The 21,808-nt window shown below is 52.6% G+C and overlaps 1 protein-coding gene across 1 annotated transcript in view; it reads left to right on the forward strand.

The window, feature by feature from the left end:
- The first annotated feature begins 11,462 nt into the window (after positions 1-11,462).
- ASS1 (argininosuccinate synthase 1) overlaps positions 11,463-21,808 on the forward strand; it is a 52,089-nt gene continuing 41,743 nt past the window's right edge. The window contains exons 1-3 of the mRNA XM_061433843.1: positions 11,463-11,615; positions 19,250-19,359; positions 21,515-21,583. Coding sequence (XP_061289827.1) covers positions 19,255-19,359; positions 21,515-21,583 — 174 coding nt within the window. The 5' untranslated portion in view covers positions 11,463-11,615; positions 19,250-19,254. The remainder of the gene's footprint in view (positions 11,616-19,249; positions 19,360-21,514; positions 21,584-21,808) is intronic.

Below are 21,808 nucleotides of genomic sequence, written 5' to 3' on the forward strand. Positions count from 1 at the left end.
CTTTTAGGTTGTAAATACTTTTAAGTCGACGTATTTAATGAATTAATGCCATTTGATCATTTCATCATCCTTTAGAGAGTCATTAGGTCCTACTTATGTGCCAGACAGTGAACGTAAAATTCCTGTGCTCGTGAAGCTTATGTTCTCATGGCAAAGGTTTATAGAGGGCAAGGAAGTGAGTGAAACGTGTGTTTGTCAGTTAGCGAGGGTGCTGGGGAGAAGAACTCAGCTGGGACGGTGGGGGTTCAGGGGCAATTTTTAACAGGCCGTCAGGGTAGGCCTCACTGAGTAGGTGGCATTGGAGCAGAGACCCAAGGAAGGTGAGGGAGACAGCCGTGCAGAAGTCGGCAGAAGGGCATTCTGGCAGAGGGAACGACAAATACCAGGGTGTCCCCCCACCCCAGGTAGAAGGATGCGGCAGCTCGGCGGGAGGAGGGGTGGGGGCTGTGGAGTACGATCAGAAACCAAAGAGGGTCAGGCAGACTCTGGGGGCCTGTGGGGCCCCTGTAGGGGTCTTGGCTTCGACAGGGTAAGCTGGTGAGGGACACGATTGGAATGTCTGTGTTTGTATGGACCTGTCTCCAGTAAGCTGGGAGAGGATTTGTCAGAAGCCCAGCAATGCTGTTCCTCGAGCTCCCCCCATCCCTGCCCTCCTGCCTGGGCTGCCCACAGCCCCCTGCCTCAGTGATCGCTCTGTGCCAGCTGCCCCTAAACACAGCCTCTGGCAGAAAGAGGCCATTTCTCTTCCATGTGCTTCTGGTCCTTTGTCCCAGCTCCCTTTGGTCAGTGTGACACTGACCTCCTCCTTAGCACCCCCAGCCTCTCATCTGGGCAACAAGAAAAGCAGAGTTATTTCCCACTAAGGGATGTATGGAGATAAGACTTCATAAACAGAGCCCTTCCAGCCGGGCTGGGGTGAACAGAGGAGTCTCTACGTGCATTTTATAGGTGGAGAAAAGGACACTCGGAGGGAACAGGGCCTAGTCCCTTGCCTGATAGGTGACTGGTTAGTGGTTAGATTGGGACTCCCACCAACAGCCCCAAATGAATCTTCCCCAGGGTACTCCCAATTTCAAAGTTTGTTTCTTTTGAACCAGGCTTCTCTGGTGGCTGAAGATGGTAAAGAATCGGCCTGTAATGCAGGAGACCTGGGTTCGATCCCTTGGTCGGGAAGATGCCCTGGAGAAGAATACCACCTACTCCAGTATTCTTGCCAGGAGAGTTCCATGTACAGAGGAGCCTGGCATACACAGTCTGTGGGATCGCAAAGAGTCAGACACAACTGAGCAACTAATCCTTCATTTTCTCTTGAACTGGGGGTCTGTGAGCATCTTCTATAAAGGACCAAATAGTGAATCATTTTGGCTTTGGGGAAAACATTAAACTTCTCCCCTGGCCATTGCCCTGCAAATGCAGTCACAGTCAACACACAGAGAAGGAGTGACTGGCTTCCAATAACACTTCATTTGTGTTTTAACTTCGGTTCAGTTCAGTCGCTCAGTCGTGTCTGACTCTTTGTGACCCCATGGACTGCAGCATGCTAGGCTTCCCTGTCCATCACCAACTCCCGGAGTCCACCCAAACTCGTGTTCATTGATTCAGTGATGCCATCCAACCATCTCATCCTCTGTTGTCCCCTTCTCCTCCTGCCTTCAGTCTTTCCCAGCATCAGGGTCTTTTCAAATGAATCAGTTCTTCGCATCAGGTGGCCAAAGTATTGGAGTTTCAGCTTCAGCATCAGTCCTTCCAATGAATATTCAGGACTGATTTCCTTTAGGATAGACTGGTTAGCTCCTTGCAGTCCAAGGGACTCTCAAGAGTCTTCTCCAACACCACAGTTCAAAAGCATCCATTCTTGGGTGCTCAGCTTTCTTTATAGTCCAACTCTCACATCCATACATGACTATTGGAAAAAAACATAGCTTTGACTAGACAGACCTTTGTTGGCAACATCTCTGCTTTTTAATATACTGTCTAGGTTTTAAAGTTCACGCAATTTTCATGTGTTACAGAACAGTCTTTTTTTTTTTTTTTTAAGCCGTTTACAAATGCAAAAACCATTCTTAGCCTGCAGGCTTCATGAGAACAAATAGGAACCATAGTTTACCAATTGCTGGCTTAAAGCACAGAAGTTGCCAATGGTGGAATTTGAGGCCGGGTTGGTGAGAGAGTCCAGGGATGAGGGAAGAAAGGAGGGAGGAGCTTCCCAGTTCCTCCTCATACCCGCTTTGTCCAGGGCCCACCTGTAAAGACTATCCTTGGACTGAACAACCTTTTTTTTGTGCAACCCTAGGGGCCACGGGTCACAACTTAAGCCCTGCCCTTTGCTGAGCTGTTAATGTTTTATGGAGTCAGGGACTTTGCCGCTCATGAAAGGGTCGATCCTGGGGACGTGGCATTGAGTGGTGAGAACTGCTGCTCCCTCCCACCTCCTCTCCCCAGACTCACACCGGCCCTTCGTGTTTGTCAAAGTATTTGTTGACTGTTCAGTGCCCTATAGACCTGAGTTTATTTAATTCTCCCAGGAACTCCAGAGATTGAAAAAAAAAAAAAAGTAGTATGTCTATTTCACAGATGAGGGAAGGAGGGCTCAGAGAAGGTGAGCCACTCGGCCAAGCTCACACAGCACACAGGGGAAGAGAAGGACTCAGCGCACCCTCCAGGCTCCCCTGCCTCCAGCCTCCGAGGAAGGCGGGTGGGAAGGAGAGGGCAGGCCAGAAGCAGGATGAAGAGGAGAGACATCAGCAGCTCCAGACCGCAGGAGCTGCCACAGCAGGGTGTGTTCCGTTGACCTCCTCCCACCCCCATCTCCTATCCCCTACCCTGAAGCTCAGGAACAGAGGCAGGTGAGAGGGAGCGATTGCTCCAAGTCTACCCCAGCCAGGGGCAGACTTGGCCTGGAATCCAGGCTGTGATGCTGAGTCCGGTGCTTCCCACTCCACCCTCATCCGCAGAATGATCGCCAAGGGGAGGAGGTGCCTCCCAAGGGAGCTCAGCTGGCCCCAGAGGGGTGTTTTCCACTCTGCTTTTCCAGCTGCCGCTGCCATTGGCCAAAGCCACATCCAGCTGCCCAGCCTCCTGCTGCTGCTTGACCTCTGAGGCTGTTCTGAACCATCAGGGGTGGAAAACAGCCCTGCAGGTCACTCATTAAACTCCCTGATGCAGCTTTTCCAAGAATCCACTCCGGACTCCGTGTTCCCTCTAGGCGGGGACAGGCAACCCGGGGTCCAGCCCAGAGGGCACTCCCTGTTCCTGGGGCCAGTGCCCAGATCCGGACGGCAGCAAAGTAGCTTCTGGTGCCAACCATGAGATCGTCGCAGAGTGCAGGGCTGGGGTCTCTACATACTCAGGCCCCTCCATGAACTGCACATGCAGAGCTCTCCCATCTCAGAGGAGAGATGGGGGGCAAGAAGGACCTACTCTACAGTCACAAGCTGCATCTGTTTTCATAGGTTCTCGGGGGATTTAAGAAGATCACGTCCATTGAGCGTGCCATTAAGCATGAGTTCAGACAATGGACCTCAACAGTCAGAGCTGACCCTTAGAAAAGTCACCTTGGCTGCAATGTGGAAGGTGCAGTGAGCAGAGGCAGGAAGACAGGTGAGGTGTCTCCTGCAGAGGTACAGGTGCAAAGGGATGGTGATCTAAGACAACAGCAGTGAGGGGACTGCGCTGGGGGTCCAGGGCTTAAGAATCCACCTGGCAATGCAGAGGACTCGGTTTTGATCCCGGGTTGGGACACTAATATCCTACATGCTGTGAGGCTACCGAACCCGAGCCACAACTAGAGAGTCTGTGCGTCACAACTAGAGGAGTCTGTGTGTCACAGCTAGAGGAGTCTGTGCGTCACAGCTAGAGGAGTCTGTGCACCACAATGAAAGATCTCACATGATGCAATGAAGATCTGAGTGCCACAGCTAAGACCAGATGCAGCCAGACAAATAAATAAATATTGGGGGGGAAAATAAAACCAGCAGTGGGGAGGGGGAGAAGAGATCAGAGCCCTCATGCTCCTGCATTTTGTCACTGGGGACTTGAGGTGTCTACTAGGTACCAGCGTGAGAGGCGGCATATGACAAGGGACCAACTGGTGGGAGGAAGGGAAGGGTCAGAGAAGCAACCCCAACGAACAGTGTGTGTGTGCAAAGACAATAAGACAAGGAACAGCTTGGTATATTGAAGACACCTAAAGCAGGCCAGTGCTGCTGGAGTGTGGTGGGTGAGGGCAGAAAAGGAAGTATAGGGTGCTAGATTTTATCCTAAGAGGGATGGGGGACCATCAGAGTCTTTTTAGAAATCATTTTAATCCATTAGTATTTTTTTTCTTAAAAATAAACTTTATTGGGATATTAATAGAATTATTTGGGGAATGCAAGGTTGCTTTAACATCTGAAAATCAATGTAATTTACCTCATTTACAGAATAAAGAGAAAATTATATGATCATCTCAATAGATGCAGAAAAAAACATTTGACAAAATTTAATACCTACTCATGAAAAAAACAGAAAAGTGAATTTCTTCACCTAATAAAAAACTACAACTAACATCATACTCAATGGTGAATGACTGAATGAATGATCCCCAAAGATCATCAACAAGTGAAGGATATCAACTCGGATCAATTCTATTCAACACTGTACTAGAGTCCTCACCATTGGAGTAAGGCAAGAAAAAAAGGCACAAAGATAACACAGGGGAGAAGTACAACTGTCTCTGTTCACAGTCAACATTATTGTCCACATAGAAAACCTTAAGGTATTTACAAAAGTCTACTAAAATTAATCAGCAAATTTAGCAAGGTTGCAGGAGACAAATCCAAATACAAAAATCAGTTGTATTTCTATACATTAGCAACAATCAATTGGAAAATAAAATTTTATTTTATTTTTTTTCTTGGAAAATAAAATTTTAAATATCACTTACAATAGTATCAAAAACCTTAAAATACTTAGAAACAAATTTAATGAAAGAAGCAAGACCCACACACTAAAAACTATAAAACATGCCCAGACATCTGAGTCAAGATGGATCTGTTGGCACTCCGGTTGAAAATGAGGACTTTTGTACCACCCATCAGAGATGCCCCAACCTGTCAGGCATTACTCTTCTCTAAATGAAAGACTTGGGCATTTGCCTGAGAATAGACTTCCACCTGGCAAGTTATCCAAGGTGCCCAATAAAATATCCATCTCAGAGCTGGGCTCTGGAGCAGCCATACCTGTGGCCCCAAGAAGCTCTGTCTCCTCCTCCAGACTCCAGCTGCTCCTCACGATAGCCACATATTCTTTCCCAAATGGAGCATGTCCACACTCACCTAGTCCATCCGCAGCAGGGATCCTTTATATTTTAAATTAATTTTATTGGAATACAGTTGCTTTACAATGTTGTGTTACTTCCTGCTGTACAGCAAAGTGAATCAGTTATGTGTATACATTTAGCTCTTTTTTTAGATTTCCTTCCCATTTAGGTCAACACAGAGCATTGAGTAGAGTTCCCTGTGCTATACAGTAGGTTCTCATTAGTTATCTATTTTATACATGCTGCTGCTGCTGCTAAGTCTCTTCAGTCGTGTCCGACTCTGTGTGACCCCATAGACGGCAGCCCACCAGGTTCCGCCGTCCCTGGGATTCTCCAGGCAAGAACGCTGGAGTGGGTTGCTATTTCCTTCTCCAATGCATGAAAGTGAAAGGTGAAAGTGAAGTCACTCAGTCATGTCCAACTTAGCGACCCCATGGACTGCAGCCCACCAGGCTCCTCCATCCATGGGATTTTCCAGGCAAGAGTACTGGAGTGGGTTGCCATTGCCTCCTCCAATTTTATACATAGTAGTGTATATACTTAGCGGCAGCAGCAGCGTATATATGGGGGCTTCCCTGATAGCTCAGTTGGTAAAAAATTCACCTTCAATGCAGGAGACCCTGGTTCAATTCCTGGGTCAGGAAGATCTGCTGGAGAAGGAATAGGCTACCCACTCCAATATTCTTGGGCTTCCTTTGTGGCTCAGTTGGTAAAGAATCTGCCTGCAATGTGTATATATGGCACATATATGCATTGTATATATGTATATATGGCAATCCTAATCTCCCAATTCATCCCACCCCCCTCCAAATTCATCCCACCCCTCACTTCCCCTTAGTAACCATAAGTTTGTTCTCTACATCTGCGACTCGATTTCTGCTTTGCAGATAAGTTCATCCATACCATTTTTCTAGATTCCATGTGTAAGTGATATTAACGTAATTTGTTTTTCTGACCTACTTCATTCTGTATGACAATCTCTAGATCCATCCACGTCTCTGCAAATGCCACTATTTCGTTCCTTTTTGTGGCTGAGTAATATTCCATTGTATATATGTACCACATCTTCTTTATCCATTTTTCTGTCGATGGACATTTAGGTTGCTTCCATGTCCTGGTTACTGTAAACAGTGCTGCAATGAACTTCGGAGTGCGTGCATGCTTTTGAATTCTGGTTTTCTCTGGATATATGCCCAGGAGTGGAATGGTTGGGTCATACAATGGCTCTATTTTTAGCTTTTTAAGGAACGTCCACATTGTTGTCCATAGTAGATGTGCTATGCTTAATTGCTTAGTTGTTCAGCCGTGTCCGACTCTTTGCAACCCCATGGACTGTAGCCCTCCAGGCTCCTCTGTCCGTGGGGATTCTCCAGGCAAGATTACTGGGGTGGATTGCCATGCCCTCCTCTAGAGGATCTTCCCAACCCTGGAACTGAACCAGGGTCTCCTGCATTGCAGGTGGATTCTTTACCAGCTGAGCTACCAGGGAAGGCTGTAACAATTTACATTCCCATCAACAGTGTAGGAGGATTCCCTTTTCTCCACACTCTCTCCAGCATTCATTGTTTGTAGGTTTTTCAGTGTGAGGCGACACCTCATTGTAGTTGTGATTGACAGAAATATAGACCAGTGGAACAGGGTAGAAAGTCCAGAGATGAACGCATACACCTATGGCCACCTAATCTCTGACCAAGGAGGCAAGAATGTACAATGGGGAAAATACAGTCTCTTCAATAAGTGGTGCTGGGAAAACTGGACAGCTACGTGTAAAAGAATGAAATTAGAACATTTCCTAACACCACACACAAAAATGAACTCAAAATGGATTAAAGACCTAAATGTAAGGCCAGATATCATAAAACTCTTAGAGGAATGCATAAGTCACAGCAATATCTTTTTTGATCCACTGCCTAGAGTAATGAAAATAAAAGCAAAAATAAACAAATGGGACCTAATTAAACTTAAAAGCTTTTGCACAGCAAAGGAAACCATAACAAGATGAAAAGAAAAGCCTCAGAAAAACAGGAGAAAATATTTGCAAACCAAACAACTGACAAGGGACTAATGCAAACAGCTCATGCAGCTCAATAACAAAAAAACACAAACAGCCTAATCAAAAAATGGGTGGAAGTTCTAAACAGACATTTCTGCAAAGAAGACATGCAGATATTCAACAAACACGAAAAGACGTTCAGCAGGGAAACTTCAGGTCTCCTAGCTCTGGGTCCTACTGGTCTATATCCTTAAAAGATTCTCAACTGAGATATCACATCAAATAAAGGAACTGTTTTGTGACTCAATGTATTTCAATATTATCTCAGAGATACACTTCTGGTTTAAAACAAAAACTTAATTCACCACAAGTGAATATCATCTCAAATTGTAGACTGACCTGGGTTTCTTCTTCTTTGCTTGTATCAGATCAGATCAGATCAGTCGCTCAGTCATGTCCGACTCTTTGCAACCCCATGAATCGTAGCACGCCAGGCCTCCCTGTCCATCACCAACTTCCGGAGTTGACTGAGACTCACGTCCATCGAGTCAGTGATGCCATCCAGCCATCTCATCCTCTGTCGTCCCCTTCTCCTCTTGCCCCCAATCCCTCCCAGCATCAGTCTTTTCCAATGAGTCAACTCTTCGCATGAGGTGGCCAAAGTATAACAACCACAAATATTTCTGAATAAACAGTTTTAAGGCTTTTTTTAATGTTGGAGAATGTACAGAGATATAAATAAATGGAGAGCTATACCATGATCATGCATTGAAAAACTCTATATTGTTAAGATGTCCATTCTCCCCTAGCTGATATACAGATTTATTGCAATCCCCAATCATAATCCAAGCAAGCTTTTTACCTAAACAGACAAACTGTTTCTACTATTTGAATGGAAACGCAAAGGACCTGGAACAGTCAAAACAGTTTTGAAACAAAATTGGAAGATCTATATTACCTGAGTTGCAGTCTTACTGTAAACTTGTAGCAATCAAGATGGTATGGTATTGGCATGGATGTACATAAATAGAGGAGTGGCACAGAAGGAATCCAGAAATCGGGCAACATTTATACAGTCAGTTAATTTTCAACAAAGGTGCTAAACACAATTTGATAGGGAAAGGAAATTCTTCAACTAATGTTGCTAGAACAACATGGGAAAATGAGCCGTCCAAGCTCAGTCTATTCTCACCTTGATCTGTGCCTCTGCAGCCATCCACCCAGTGCTCCAAGGGCAGGGCCCCTGCTAGCAGTCGGGCCTCTCTTTTCCTCGCAGAGGGCTGTGACCTCACCCCTCCTCACAGCACCGCTGCCTATTCATCAGGAAGGGACAGTGCCCTGGGCTGCAGCTGGTTCTCAGCCCTGGGACCAAGACTCTGGCTCCTCTATCAACTCAACTTAAGCCTGAGCTAGAGCAGAGGGTTTGGGCCAGAGCTACAGACCCCAGATTCCAGTTCTGCTCTGCCACTCACATGTTGTGTGGCCTTGGGGAAGATAGCACACTCAGAGCTGCAGGTTCCTGACTGCAAAATGAGGATGACAATAAAAGCGACTTCATATAGGATGAAAACCAAGTGAACGTAAGCATAAAAAAGTGCTTAGCTAATTTTTTTTAAAGGGGGACTGCAATGCGGGAGACCTGGGTTTGATCCCCGGGTGGGGAAGATGCCCTGGAGGAGGGAAAGGCTACCCACTCCAGTATTCTGGCCTGGAGAATTCCATGGACTGTACAGTCCGTGGGGTCGCAAAGAGTCGGACACGACTGAACGACTTTCACTTTCACTTTTCACTTTTCACTTTTCACTTTCCCTGGAGGTTCAGTGGTTAGGAATCTGCCTTGCAATGCAGGGGACGCAGGTTTGATCTCTGGTCAGGGAACTAAGAACCCACGTAGTGCCAGGAAACTAAGCCTGTGTGCCACACCTCGAGAGAAGCCCGTGTACTGCAACGAAGATGCCGTGTGCTGCAACTAAAGTCTTAGTTGTATTCGGCCAAATACAAAAGTCAATCAAAGATTTAAAAAGCGTCTAGTGAGAACCATGAGGGTTGTGGTTATGTCCCAAGTCTACCCAGACGTCCTCAGGACTGTTAACCTTATTTTCTCTTCTACCCCCATCCCCCCCCCCCCCACCCATCCATCCTAGACTGGAGGGGCTCAGCTCCCACCCCACCCTCTTCCTAAGGGCCGGGGATTGGGGCTTCTCTCTGGGGCCACTATGACTCTGAAGAGTTTGGGAGAACATTAGATCTGGCTGCCTCAGTTTCCCCTCCACTTCCTCTGTAATAGCTCCACAGAGGGAGGCCCCCATCCATCCACGCCCCCCCCCAATTTTCTTGAGGGGCAGTGACATCTTAGAGGAAGAAACAAGGATGGAGCACAAAGTCAGAGGATGGAGACGTAAAGAGAGGCCAGAGGGAACTCCCTGGTGGTCCAGTGATTAGGGTTCTGCACTTCCACTACAGGGGACATGGGTTCGATCCCTGGTCTGGGAGGCAGTACAAGTGAGGAACCAAGGCTGCAGGGGGGAGGAACCGCCCAAGGCTGCATGAGCCCTGAGGGTGTGTTGTTTTGTGGCCAGAGGCTCTGTGAGGCCCAGAGGTGGCCCTGTGAACGGGCTAAGGGGACCCAGCCACCACTTGTCTTCCTGCAGGAAGTGACTCAAGTCACCCCAGTTGCCTAGCCCCACAGAACTCATGGAGGTCACCTGGCCACTGCAGCCACGTGTGGGATCTGGGTGCCAGAGGCTGAGGGTGTACAGAGAGCTGCAGCTCTGCTAGTAAGTTGGTTTGATGCTTCTGCCCTCCTGAAGGACTCACAGCTACTCAACTGGCTGACGTGCCTGGGTGACCTGATCGGAGTGTGGGGCGGTGGGTAGGGGACCGGCGAGCCGAGGAGCTGAGAGTGACTAAGCCTTCACCCCTCTCTGCTAAGGCTCCCCTTTTCTGACTGCTTCTTATTTGCAGGAAGGGGTCTGGGACAGGGCAACCTCCTTACCATGACCTCCCCCTCCCCACCCTACCTCTTTTCCAAGACAACTGAATGGCTAACCCAGCACAGCTGCCTCAGGGTTCCCACCCCTAGAAGGGTCCAAGGCAGGGAGGACTTGGGAAGCTGCCCTCTGGGGGTCAGTCCTAACCCAGGCGTTGCCTTTGACAGGTTGGGACCCGCTGTTTTATTGGGTTGCGGTTCCAGTGATTGATGCTTCAGGGCCTATAAAACCAGGCTGAGAAACTCCTGACACAGAACCTTCTGAAGGCCAGTTTATTTTGCAAGCAAGAAGCTTCGCGTCTGTGCACCTCAATTTTCCCTTCTGCTTAATGGGTTAGCAGCGAGCCAGTCTTTTTTTATCCACTCTTTACTGGATGCGCTCGGGTCAGGTGCCAGGCTCTGGGGAGACAGCCAGGGACCCACCCTGGACTGAAGGATGAAGCTAGGACCTTCTAGGATCATCCCTCCGCCTGTTTTCTCACCAATACATGTGGGCTCGCTGCGGGCTGGAGTGGAGGGAAGGGAGGGAATTGTGGGTCTGTAGCAAGGCCGCGGGGAGAAGGCAATGGCACCCCACTCCAGTAATCTTGTCTGGAAAATCTCATGGACCGAGAAGCCTGGTAGGCTGCAGACCATGGGGTCGCTAAGAGTCGGTCACGACTAAGCAACTTCACTTTCACTTTTCACTTTCATGCACTGGAAAAGGAAATGGCAACCCACTCCAGTGTTCTTGCCTGGAGAATCCCACGGATGCGGGAGCCTGGTGGCCTGCCATCTATGGGGTTGCACAGAGTCGGACACGACTGAAGCGACTTAGCAGCAGACTTAGCAGCAAGGCCTCCACTGGGCAAAAATGGGCCTGAAACTCATGAGCCTAAGGGATTTTTTTTTTTTTTTAATTCCACAACCACGACGAAGCTCTTTGCGTTCCCCACTGACCAGGCGGCAAGTCTGGCAGGAGGGGTTGTCACCCTGTCCATTGCGCGGGTTCCAGCCACTGCCGCACCCAGGGGCTCCCTAGGACGGGGGACCTGTCGGGAGGAGGAGTAGGCTGGGAGGTGGGAATGGGGGGAGGAGGGAAGGGGAGAGGAGGGAAGGGGGAGGAGCGAAGAGGGAAGGAAGCGCCTGGCCCCGCCCCGGCCGCAGGTGGCCACGAACGCTGAGCGGCTTCTCGAGGGGGCCGGGCCCAGGGGCCGGGCCTGCGCGCACGGTCCCCCGCCTTGTCCCCCGGCCACCCCCCCCCCGGGCCCTGCCCCCCGGCCCCGAGCTTATAACCCGGGATGCGCGCCGAAACCTGCCCTGCTCAGCCGACTGCTGCCGCCGCTGGTCACCCGGTAAGGAGGCCCCCCGCCTTCCCACTCCCCAGCCTAGGTCGCCCTCTGCCCGGATCCCTCCGAGGACCAGCGGAGGAGGCGGAGCGGACCGCGCGCCCCCCGCCCCGCCCCCGGTTCGGACCCGGACCGGAGGGAAGGGGGCGGACGCCCCGACTCCTGTTGCTTAAACGCCGGACGACCGGATTCCTGGCTCCCTGGGGCCGCGGGGATGGGACCAGGGCGTGAGTCCGGGGCGGGGGGGTGCTGGGGAGCAGGTCGGGTTACTTGTCGCCTTTGCGGGCCGAGGTCCTTTCTGGATCTTCTTCCTTCTCTGATCCAATTTCCTTTATGCCGCGAACCCCACAAATGGAGAACCTCGGGAACCCGGAGGGTGTTGCGGGGGTGCGGTTTCCGATCTTGTTTGCCCCCGCTCTGACCGCCGTCTCTGTCTCCATTAGAACCAGAGTGCCAGCCTCACCTCGGGTCCCTCGCGCGCGCCCCGGGGGCTTGGGCATCTTGGCCCCTCCCACAGCCCCGCCTCAGTTTCCCCGAGCGGGTGGGCTCGGGGGCTCCAGGCAGCCCGCCCCGGGGGGCCTCGGGTGTGGCTGGGCTCCTTCTTCCGCAGGTGCGGGGTTGGGGGCGGTCGGTCGCCCGCCTCTGCCTTCTGAAAGGGCTTTGCATTCTCCGGCCGGTGGGGTCGGCCGCCTCGCCGGCCGCGGTGCCCGGTTTCCGGCTGGCACCGGACTGTGGGAGGGGCCGCTCCGCAGGAAATGTCAGCCGTCCTGGTGGCTGTTGCCTTTGGCCCCTTGGGCGGCTGCGCCCTCCAGGGAAGGAAAGTCTGAAATGGAGGAAACTCCTCTCCCAACCCGCCAGAGCTCTTCCTGAGGAGGTCCCGTGACCTCAGTGCCCCCCCCCCCCACCCGACCACCACCTCAGTGTTCCTCTCTGCGAAGTGGGGGCGTCTGCTCCCGACAGCGCCGTCTGGCTGCTCCTCCCGGGCAGGAACAAACCTGTCCTTTCCCCAGGGATGGATCAAATAGGTCCTGGGCTTCGATCCCTCCCCTCCACGCCCAGACGAGGGACAGGAGAGGGCCGGTTTCTGGGCCCCTGCAGACCCAGCCCTGAAGGCAGGCACAACCCCACGACTGGGTGAGGCTTTGGGTCAGCCTCGCAGCTTCCCAAGCTTCAGTTTCTCTGTTCGTCTCGGCTGACACGGGTTTAGGGCTCAGGGAACAGTAACAGGATGTGTACTGTTAGGGGACATCCCTGGAAGTCCAGTGCCTGAGACTCCCTGCTTCCACTGCGTGCCTGCTAAGTATATTCAGTTGTGTCCAACTCTTTGGGACACTGTGGACTCACAGTCTGCCAGGCTCCTCTGTCCACAGGATTCTCCAGGCAAGAATACTGAGGTGTGTGGCTATGCCCTCCGTCAAGGGATCTTCCTGACCCTCTTAGGTCTCCAGCATTGACAGGCAGGTTCTTTACCACTAGTGACACCTGGGAAGCCCGCCCACATGTCCCGGGGTAGCCCCCCAAAATTAGGAGGGTGCGTACTGTTGAGAGCAGGTCCTGGGTCCATTTGCTCACTGGGGAGTGACCCACTTGGTGCTCCCATGCTGGGGGCTCAGGAGTGGGGGTCCCTGCCCTCCTATCTTAGGTTCTGGTGGGGGAGGGAGACTGTAGCGGTGGGGGCTGCCCCAGGTGGAGCCAGCTGCTCGGTTATGCCAAGTAATACCAGCTCTGTTGAGTGCTCGAGAGTGAGTTGGTGAATCCTGCCCACTGAGCACCTAGATCCCAGGCCAGGCCTGGGGTGGGTAAGGGAGAGAGACCCCCATTTAGCACACTCTTGAGCTCCCCTGAGTACCCACCTGTGCCCCCATCAGCTGCCTGCTTCCCCTGGGCTTGTGTGGTCCCTTGGCTGGGATGGTAACTTGGGCCCAGGGCCCCAGGAACCTGACTTGGGGGTGGGGGGCGATCCCAGACTCACCTGCTATGCAAGGGCTTTCCTAGCACCCCATCTCATCTTGGTCCTATGAGTCCTGGGAGGCAAGCCAGGACTGCCAGATGCCTTCATCTGAAGGAACGCTGAACACACAGCCTCTGAAGTGAGAGCCTTGCCTGTGGGCATCCACGTGGAGGGAGATAACCTCTCTGGGATTCAGGGTCTAAGGCCCTGATTTTCTGCTGAAACACTTTGGGCAAAGTTGATCTTCCAGACTTTGGCTCCTTGTGTGGCAGATGCCCTCCCCTGACTTGAGATAGGCCAGGTACCCAAAGGCATTTTGACAGAGCAGAATAAACAAATGAATGAACTCACCTTTGCTCCATAACCAAATGCTGTTCGGAGAGGGTTTGAGTGAGTGCCTGTCACCAGGGCCTGGTGAGGTCTCCTTAATCTTCCTACCTCCCGCCTCCAGACATTCTTATCAAAACTGGAGTTTCAATGTTGCTAAGTCAAGGCATTCCCCGGTGACCCCTCTTCCCTGGTGGAAGAAGTTTGCTGGAGCGCTGGTGGTCTTCCCAAGAAAGCCCAGCATTCCTAAATCGATCCTCAGGCCCCAGGAATTTGCAGCTGACAGCCAGCTCCGTATGTAGCCTAGAGCACCCTCAATGCTCTCAACTCATCCATCAGATACAGAAATAGTTCTCTGTGCCTCACCAAGTCTGTAGATGAAATGAGCTGAATGTATCAACCGAACATTCAGGCTGAATCCTGATAGCGGCACCTCCTGGTCAAAGTGTGGAATTGCAACCTGGCTCTATCAGACATGAATGACGGCAGCCAGCCAAAGGGTTCAAGTTGCAATCCTGAAATGAGCAAACCCCTAAGTCAGAGAGAATTCTCTGGCTTAGGTAGAACCAAAAATATTTTTTAAACGTTTTTAAAAACTAGAGAACCCAGCTCAACTGAGTTAGAATGTGAGGGAGGGGTTCCTGAGGAAGAGTCAGGTGGCTGTAGCCACAACATACAAAGAAAATTGGTGATTGGTGGTGATTCATGGGCTTCCCAGGTGGCTCAAGGCAGGATACATGGGTTTGATCCCTGGGTCGGGAAGATCCCCTGGAGAAGGAACTGAGTGTCTAAACAACAGACAAGTAAAGTGAAGAGAAGACAGTCTGTGGTCCCCTTGAGGCCAGAGCGTATAGGACAGAGAGCAGCAAAGAGCAGGTGGTCTGCAGACGGCGTAGGTTTCCATCCCCCAGCACTGCCATCTGCTAGCTTGAGACCTGGGCAAGTCTTATAATTTTTCTGAGCCCCGGCTCATCATCTGTAAACAGGTGGTAATAATAGCCCCACCTTGAAATGATCCCGTGTGGCACTAAACATAGTAACTGCTCTTGTCATCCTAGCTCTGATGCTGCAGAGCCACATGAATGTTCCTAGCTCTGAGCAGCTGCCCTGGCTGGCCAGGCTCGTTCACTGGGAGCTGGCAGGATGGTTCTGGCCGGAGCCCTGGAGAATGCCCACTGCCTTGCCAACTGAGGTCAGGCTGGCAGGCATCTTGGAACGAGGCCCCCTTCTTCCCTTCCCAGGTGTCCCTCTTTGGCAGCCGATTGGCCAGACTGGCCCCGAAAACCAGGGGCATGAGTGTTCTCAGCAGAGGTTGTGTGCCTGGGAGCTGGGGCACCTACCCTGTGCCCTCCCTGGAGGTTGGGGCGACTGCGAGGCCGGAGCTGGGAGGATGGCTGAGTCCTCAGGCAGGAAGCCCCGTGCCCTGGGGTGTCAGAACCAGAAGGACTTTCAGGTGGTTGTGCTGATGGTGATACTGAGGCTTGGAGAGTGAGGGGCTTGCCCGTCAGTGGTAGGAGAGTTCAGTGGGCAGAGGCGTGGTGCCCAGCTCTGGGCTCTGGACTCCTCTCTGAATCTTATCGAATTCACAGTTGCTCCGTGGGGGGATGGGCTGTTCTTGCTCTCAGCTCCTGGACTCCAGGTCTGGAAAACCCACCATTGCTCTCTGCCCTAGTCTCTTCCACTCCTCCTCCCCTAAACCGAGGCCTCCTTGCTTGCTTGGCTTCCTTTAGTTTCTGCAGCAAGCAGGCTGCCGGGACCTTGCTGGTGGGGGAGGGGAGAGCTTCAGCAGGAAGGCAAGAGCAAAGCCAGTGTCAGATTGCATCATGTTCTCAGCCCACCTGCCCTGCTAATCTTGTACACATGCAGGCCCAAACATGCCACACACACACACGTGTGTGTGTGTGTGTGTGTGTGTGTGTGTGTAGACAGAGGTACACGCATGCAGTCTCAGGTACATGCTCCTGGGGAAATGCAGGCACACTTGTGCACACATACACACACATCCCTGCCTGCAGGCACACGCTCCAAGGTGCACACATTCCATCACGAGGTTCAGACCCGGAGGCTGAGGCCCTCCGCCTGTGGCCTGGCCAGCAGAAGAGGTTCACGAGTTTCCGGATGAGAGTTTCCAGATGACAGCATGCACGGAATTCCAGACGTGGAGGGGATTTTAACCCTCCATTTTTATAGGTGAGGAGCAGGCCTCCAGATAGCAAAATCAGCAGCTTTGTTCTGAGTGCTTGCCACCTGCCAGCCACTGAGAGATGGTCCTTGTCTCCACAGAGCTCACAGTGGGTGGCGGGGGCAGAGTGCATCGTGACTGTGCTGTGATGGGCCACACTCGCAGGGCACGGTGCGGGGGGACAGTCACTGAGGCAGAACCAGGCAGTCACAGGTGGTCTGCCTCCATGGAGCCGCCCCTCCCCTACTCCAGGGCCCATCCTCTGGCTCCAGGGCCTTTGGGGGTTGGCAAAGTGGGGGTGACCCCTAGAAGCTGGGTGAGTTTTGGGCTCACATCAGCTCTCCCTGTCACTCTGGGTTGTCTGGGCCACCAGCAGCTTCCCAGACCCCACACCTTGTCCCAGGGATCCATGCCCTCCCCCACCCCACCCCAGAGAGGGTAGCCTTGTACTTTTGAGTCTAGCTGACTTGAGTTTGAATCTGAGCTCTGCCACTTAGCAGTCAAATGAGGTCTTGAGCAAGTTCTTTAACCCAAGCCTCAGTTTCCCTATCTCTAAAATGGGGATGAAACAAATGCAGGCTGTCACTTATAACAAGTACATCCATTATCTTGATTGTGGTGGTAATTTCATGGGTGTAGACACACCAAAACTTACTAAATTGCACACTTTTAGCTATATGCAGTTTATGGTTAGTTATATCTCAACAGAGCTGTACAAATAATGCAACATTACTCTCCTCACCCCAAGCAGCCCCAGCACACACAGGCACACAACTAGGAGCTAGGCAGCTCTGGGGGTCCTGAGTCTCCCTGCTCAGCGAGGCTGCCCAAAGGGGCGTCCAGGGGCTGGGTACGCTGGGTTCACGGCCTCTGCTGTCACCCATCCACTGGGCCAAGAAAGGTGTCTGGAAGCCGCAATCTACTCTTTCAACCTCAGGCATTTCCTACCTTGAGTCCTTCCTGCCTCCCTCCCTCCCAGATGGCCTGTTGCCTGGCTACGGTTGCCATGGGCACATCTGCTGGCCCTACCCTGCCTGGGACTGCCTGGCAGGTGGTTGAATGAATGCCCACTGAAGGGGGAGTCTTGGATATTTATCCATCAGAACTGCCTCCAACCTCACTGTTTGTGAGATATTTCCCCTTCCTAGTCCTAGGGGCAGGAAGGACATGTGAGCCCTGGGACTGGCTGGTGGGCGGTCTGGTGAGATGCCAGGACTGCATATGGCATAGGGCTTCCCGTGGTTCAGACGGTAAAGAATCCGCCTACCAATGCATGAGACGCAAGTTCGATCCCTGGGTCAGGAAGATCCCCTGGAGCAGGAGATAGCAGCCCTCTCCAGTATTCTTGCCTGGGAAATCCAATGGACAGAGGAGCCTGGTGAGCTACAGTCTGTGGGGTTGCAAAGACTTCGTAACTAAGCAGCAGCTGCTGCAGTTCATAGGATGAATGCTCTTGCCCCTCAGTTGGGCTGTGTTCTGCCGCAGAGGGCTGGGTGACCGCTTTGCTGCCAAACCTCCAGGCCCCTTCAGGATGCAGGAGCCTGCATCCTTGGAAGCAAGGTGACACCCCTTCTGGGCTTACGTGGATCAAAGCAGAGGTAGCCACAGTTTTTCCCAATAGCATCTATTAAGGACCCTGACCTTGGTCAGTCTCTAGTGTAAATACTCCCACCAGAAACAAGCACGCTCCCTGTAAGTGCAGGAAGCTGGGACCATGTCCACAGAGGCTAGAACCAGATGGCCTGGATCCAAATCTAGCCCTGCCATCTGCTGACCGTAGGGCCTCAAGCAAGTGACCCTGCCTCTCTGACCCTCAATCTCCTCTTCAGCAAAGTGGGCACATAACAGCATCTATGCTCAGGGCCACATGGAGAGTGCAAGGGAAGCAGGGCACCCCGAATGTAGCCTGAGGCTTCTGGGAGGGGCTTCTGGACTGAAGGAACAGAGGCTGCAAAGGCAAGGAGTGAGGAGGCCTTGGTACCTTCTGAAAACTTCGGTTTAGCTGAGGAGAGGGAGAGATTGGTGGGAGGACACACCGTCCTGCTGGGAAGGACAGATCTGTCATCTGTACACCCAGTTACTTTCTCCCTCTGGGCCTCGGAGTTATGAGTTATGGGCTTCCCAGGTGGCTCTAGTGGTAAAGAACCCACCTGCCATCGCAGGAGACGCAAGAGACGTGGGTTCCATCCCTGGGTTGGGAAGATACCCTGGAATAGGAAATGGCAACCCACTCTAGTAATCTTGCCTGGAGAATCTCATGGACAGAGAAGCCTGGCAGACAACAGGCCACGGGGTCGCAAAGAGTCAGACGCAACTGAGCACACAGGGACAGACAGTTTCTGGGCCTTGGATCCCCCTCTGCACAGGGAGAGGAAGGTCTCCAAGCTCCTCCCAACTAATCTTTCTGGAGTTGAGTTCTCTGAGGTGTTGGGGGTGCAGGGCTTGTGTTTCCCCTCTCAGAGGAAATTGCATTTGAAAAGAGCCAAAAACCCCTTTGTGTGAAGGTTCACTGGGCCCAGGTGGAAGAGGTCTGGTGGGGGCAGGGCTCTGCCCCCAGCATCCTGTCCCCCATAGAGCCGAGAGGGCGCTCTGCCTCCTGGGAAGAGCTGAGGTTCTGGAGCCAGACACACACGTGTGCTCTGCAACCTCGAGCTAGCCATTTACCTCTCCGAGCTTCAGTTCTGCCTCCCCAGCGGCAGGCACGACTCCCACTTCCTGGGGTCAGAGTAGGGGTGCTGGGTGATCTGTATGAGGCTCCCAGGGCCATGCCCTGCCCTGGCCCAGCTTAGCAAGGAGATGTGTGGGCTGCCTGAGACTCAGGAGACGGCCCCTCCCGTCTCCTGACACTGCGACCTTGGCATCCTGACCTCGGTCCCAGCAGCTCAGTCTTTTGTCTTCTTCTCCGGCTGGTGGGAGATTGGCTACATGCCTCCCCCTGCCAAGCCCCAGCGTGGTCTGTGGGGATGTGCAGGGGGGTGAAAGAGGTGTGGCTGCATATGAAGGGTCAGCTCCTCATGCTGATGACCTGATGACAGCTGAACATCCTGTTCTGAACCCCATGGTGGCTTGTCTGGGGGATAAGGGTGCCCGAGGCCAGGAGGGAGCTGCTGGGAGGGGCTGGCAGGCGGGGTGTGGGGGGCTGGCTCTGGGTCACTCACATTCCTTCTCGTCTGCCTCCAGTCACGATGTCCGGCAAAGGCTCCGTGGTTCTGGCCTACAGTGGGGGCCTGGACACCTCCTGCATCCTCGTGTGGCTGAAGGAGCAAGGCTATGACGTCATTGCCTACCTGGTGAGGGGCGCCCGGCGTGTCTGTCTTTCTACCTGTTGGCCCTGCTGCCTACCTGCCCGCTGTTACGAATCCAAGCCTGCCCCCTCACCCAAGCCTGTCTTAATCTGTAGATAAATTCTTGTTTACTGTATCTTTCTATCTGTTAAGTGAGCTCCTTTGATGTCCCCCAGGTCTGAGATGTGCCCCCCAGAGCATAAAGGAGGCTGGCTCTCCGTGCACTCGCTGAAGCGGGAGTGGGGGCACCAGGAGTGAGTGTGGTGGAGCTGCTAAGCCAGCCTGTCCAGGGAGGGACCAAGGGCTTGGCTTGGGTCTGCTGAAGACCATGGAAAGTCACAGAAACTTCCCCTTTCCTGCAGCCCTCAGTAATTCAGCAAAGATCTAGGCTCCTGCATGGGCTAAGGTAGATGATTGGAGATCACCTAATTCTGGAACAGCAAATAGGCCACAGGCCACAGGTAATAGATTAACTAAGATGCCACTCCCCCATCCAGGGTCCACAGCAGATATCCCCAATCAAACCAGCTTCACTTCTGATAAACCTGGACATAACCTCTGAGTCTTTCTCCATAAGACTGGCAAATTCTAGAAATCCAGCTTAAGCCAAACAAAACCAAAAAAAAAAGAAAACCAACATAATTCAGTTTTTCATATAACCAAGAAGGCCAGGGTAAGATGGCTTCAGGCAAGGCTGAATCCAGGTGCTTATCCAGATTTGCCTCCGTCTCGGCTTGGTGTCATTCTTGGCCTCTCCACAGGGCAGGCAAGGCTCTCCTCATCCCCTAGTCTTCTGAGAGAAAGGAAAGCTTTCCCCAGAGGCTCTGATGGAAAGGCCAAGGGAACACTCATTCACTGGCCCGAGTGCCTGCTCACCACTCATTTGTCAGTATGGTGCTCCCTTGGAGGCTTGTCCCTATAGTGAGCAGGAAGCACCTGCTCTCATCCATCCTTGTGTGTGGGCTTCCCAGGTGGCACAGTGGTAAAGAACTTGCCTGCCAGTGCAGGAGATGTAAGAGATGAAGGTTTGATCCCTTGGTTGGGAAGATCCCCTGGAGAAGGAAATGGCAACCCACTCCAGTGTTCTTGCCTGGAGAACGCCATGGACAGAGGAGCCTGGTGGGCTACAGTCCACGTGGTCTCTGAAGTGACTTAGCACTCATAAGCATCCCTGTAGAAAGAGGTCCCAGGAGAGAAGGTTCTGTTCCCAGAGGAAATGAGGAGGGGGCACTGGACAGGAGAAGTTTGTTCTTGTCAAGAATGGTTTGCAGTTAAAGTCAGTCTACCACTGGTAACAGTGCCGACCCCACGCCACTCAAGTGGAGGGTGAGGGTGAGGCCCAGGGAGGGGAAGTGTCTGGCCCACAGCCCCCTGCTGAGAGCAAGCGGTGACTTTGAGTGAATGCAAAGAGCCTGGAGTGTGTGCTTTGAGCCATGGCAGCACCAATGGGTGGTCCGGATCCCAGACTATCACCAGGCAGATTTAAAAGCTGAGTGGCCTCAGAAAAAGCACCTGCAGCTGGACTCTGGGAACACTCTGGAATCTGCTGAGCAGAATCCAGGGTCAAGGTCTGGGCAGGAGGCCACAGTGTAGCCAGCAGAAAACATGACTGTGTCTAGACGGGGCTGTCGGAACCAGAGGTCGGGCTCCAGCAGGGGGACAGCTGGGCGCTCCTAGCCTGGGCCTCTGCTTCCCGCCAGCTCTGGTGCCCGGGGCAATCAAGTTGCTGCACTTGGCTGGGGCAGTAAGCAGGGAATCGGGCAGCTGCTGACAAGCCAACCTTTGTACTGGCTTTGGGGGAATTTCGGGAAAAGATTGATGGGTTCAAAGGCAGCTTTAGACCTTCAGTGCAGTGACAGCGAATGTTGCAACCCCACAGCCCAGGTGCACAGGCCCAGATTCAGCCTGTCCAGCTCCTTGAAACTGCTTTCCAGAGCCTCAGGCAGCTCCAAGGAGTACAGCATCCCCAGACCCTGGTTCTTGTCCTTTCTCCTTCCTACGTGACCTCAGCCATCCAAAGAAATCATCTGAAGACGGTTGTGTGTGAAAGACACCTGCCCAGGACTCACCCTCGGGTGGTGGGGCGAGGTGGCGGTGACATTCTTCTCAGCTCTTCTTTCTGCCCCTGGGCTGATGGGTCCTCTCTGCTTCTGCTCGTCAGGCCAACATCGGCCAGAAGGAAGACTTTGAGGAAGCCAGGAAGAAGGCGCTGAAGCTTGGGGCCAAAAAGGTACCAAGTGTGGGCAGGGTTTGGGGCTGGAAATGGGATCTGACACGTTGGGGTCAGCTGTGGGGGTCCCTGTCCCAGAGCTCCTTGCCTCCTACGCCCCTTCCAGTTGGTCCTCTTGCTTCCAAGAGTGTGAGGTCAATTCCTTCCGCTGTTGGTGTGAGAACTTCTCTTATAGCTCAGCTGGTAAAGAATCTGCCTGCAATGCAGGAGACCTGGGTTCAATTC

The sequence above is a fragment of the Bos javanicus genome, chromosome 11 (assembly GCF_032452875.1).
Source record: "Bos javanicus breed banteng chromosome 11, ARS-OSU_banteng_1.0, whole genome shotgun sequence".
In the NCBI taxonomy this organism is placed as follows: domain Eukaryota; kingdom Metazoa; phylum Chordata; class Mammalia; order Artiodactyla; family Bovidae; genus Bos; species Bos javanicus.